We start from the raw sequence: 1823 nt of genomic DNA, 5'->3' as shown, positions 1-1823 counted from the left end.
TAACCAGACCATCAATTGAGAGCTTTACTGCAATGTTTTGAGGCATTTAAAGGAGGACATTTGGCAAAGTGACAAGATGTGTGTGCACCATGAAGAACTAAATTCTTTACAATGACAATTGCACCCTGTCATCCAAGCTCTCCTCCTCACTCGGCAGTTCCTTGCCAAAAACAGCATGGTATTATCACTTCTGCACCTGCAGACTTCCATCTCTTCCCAAAGACGAAAATGCAGCTCACAGGTTGCCATTGTCGAGATTCTGAGCAAATTGCGGAACATCCTCAACTCACACAAAACAATTCCAGGCCTGATTGCAAAAGTGGCAGCAATGCTGGGACCGGTGACTATTTCAAAGGAAATGATGTTTTATAACTTAGGTCCAGGATTCCCAACGTGTGGGGCATGCATAGGGTTGTGTTGAATTTATACCTTGTTTACACAACGTTTAGTATACCAAGAGAAAGGGGGCAATTCAAGAATGAGCTATTAAAAAAAAAAATTCTTTCCATCCCTCCTCTGGACAGTTTTATCAAATTTTGACACGTTAGAGACAACAGATTGTTTTCATCATAGTCAAAGATCTGATGTCTCTAAGTCATCATAAAATCTGATGTCAGTGAAGGAGGAATACATTATTTCCTTCAATTTAGTGGTATGTGCAAACGTGTAGGTGATTACAAATGTGTGTGTGTGTGTGTGTGTGTAGAACAGAAACTGGTCAGTCCTGAAAGCAATGCCATCTTAATTCCCTTTGGAGAAATAAACTGGAGACAGATTTATGTGTGCGGATGGGTGTCTAAAAGTATTGAATCTTTTGTCTCTGATGACAAAAATCTAGGTACACAAACACTGCACATGACCACTTCCCCATGTTTTGACTCACCTTCAGCTCCTCCAATATTTCCCGTCTGGTCATCTTTTCCTCTCCATCTATCCTTTATTATCTGCCATTAAACACTCATCTTCTGTAAACAGACACCCTCCAATGGTAAACCTTCACTTACTCTTCAATCCCATAAGACCTCACTACTCTTCCTGTCTGTCAGGCTTTCATATCACCACCTAAACCAACCATTGCTTCACGGGAATATGGTCTTCTTTCACATCTTCCACATCTCCTGTTGGTCCTCCAAGTTTGTCAGTTATTTTACAATCCAGCATAAAGAGACAACTAAAGACTGTCATCCGTTGCGTCTACTAAAAGAAACCCATGCAAAGTCTGTCTTTTTAAAGGTCTTTGATGGCTGTAACATGAAAAGGAGGAGGTAGGGGGGAATGAAAGGTTTAGACTTCATCTTTATTGGAATTAATAAAGGATGTTGTAATTAAGATAACTACTTTATATTTTCTATCTCCATGTCTTTAAAACAAAACTAAATTTCCATTTTGCAGGGAAGTTGCGAAGTCTTTTCATTGAACATGATAGTTCTGGTTTTGGTTCCGGTTGGTTCTTGGATCGCATTGAAATAATCAATAAAACCACACGGGAGAAATCAATATTCCCCTGTAAAACTTGGCTAGACAAGAAAAAGGGAACCACATCAATATTTTTACAACCAAAGATCAAGTGGAAAATTGTCAGGTAAAAATCCTACGAAACAAGCTGGCCACGAGACCTTTTACTTGTAGTTTTTGCTTTCCTCAATAAAGAGAATTTCGATAAACACGATTTTGTTTGTTTCTAATATAAATTACAAGACATTGCAAAGGATTCTAATAATTTAGAGGTTGTGTGTAATCTACTGTAAGTGCATATAATTTATTTAAAGACAAACATTTTTTTTAGGAATGTATACTTACGTACGTACGTACGTACGTACGTA

General features: G+C 38.2%; 1 protein-coding gene across 10 annotated transcripts in view; it reads left to right on the top strand.

Annotated features, from left to right (window-relative positions):
• Nucleotides 1–1669, top strand: part of LOC106874508 (lipoxygenase homology domain-containing protein 1) — a 163270-nt gene extending 161601 nt beyond the window's left edge. For all 10 annotated transcript variants that reach the window (XM_052971416.1, XM_052971415.1, XM_052971420.1 and 7 more), the window contains one exon: nucleotides 1393–1669. In XM_052971416.1, coding sequence (XP_052827376.1) covers nucleotides 1393–1586 — 194 coding nt within the window. In that variant the 3' untranslated portion in view covers nucleotides 1587–1669. The remainder of the gene's footprint in view (nucleotides 1–1392) is intronic.
• Nucleotides 1670–1823: the final 154 nt, after the last annotated feature.

The sequence above is a fragment of the Octopus bimaculoides genome, chromosome 11 (assembly GCF_001194135.2).
Source record: "Octopus bimaculoides isolate UCB-OBI-ISO-001 chromosome 11, ASM119413v2, whole genome shotgun sequence".
Lineage (NCBI taxonomy): Eukaryota > Metazoa > Mollusca > Cephalopoda > Octopoda > Octopodidae > Octopus > Octopus bimaculoides.
This window is presented reverse-complemented; position numbering and strand designations above follow the sequence as displayed.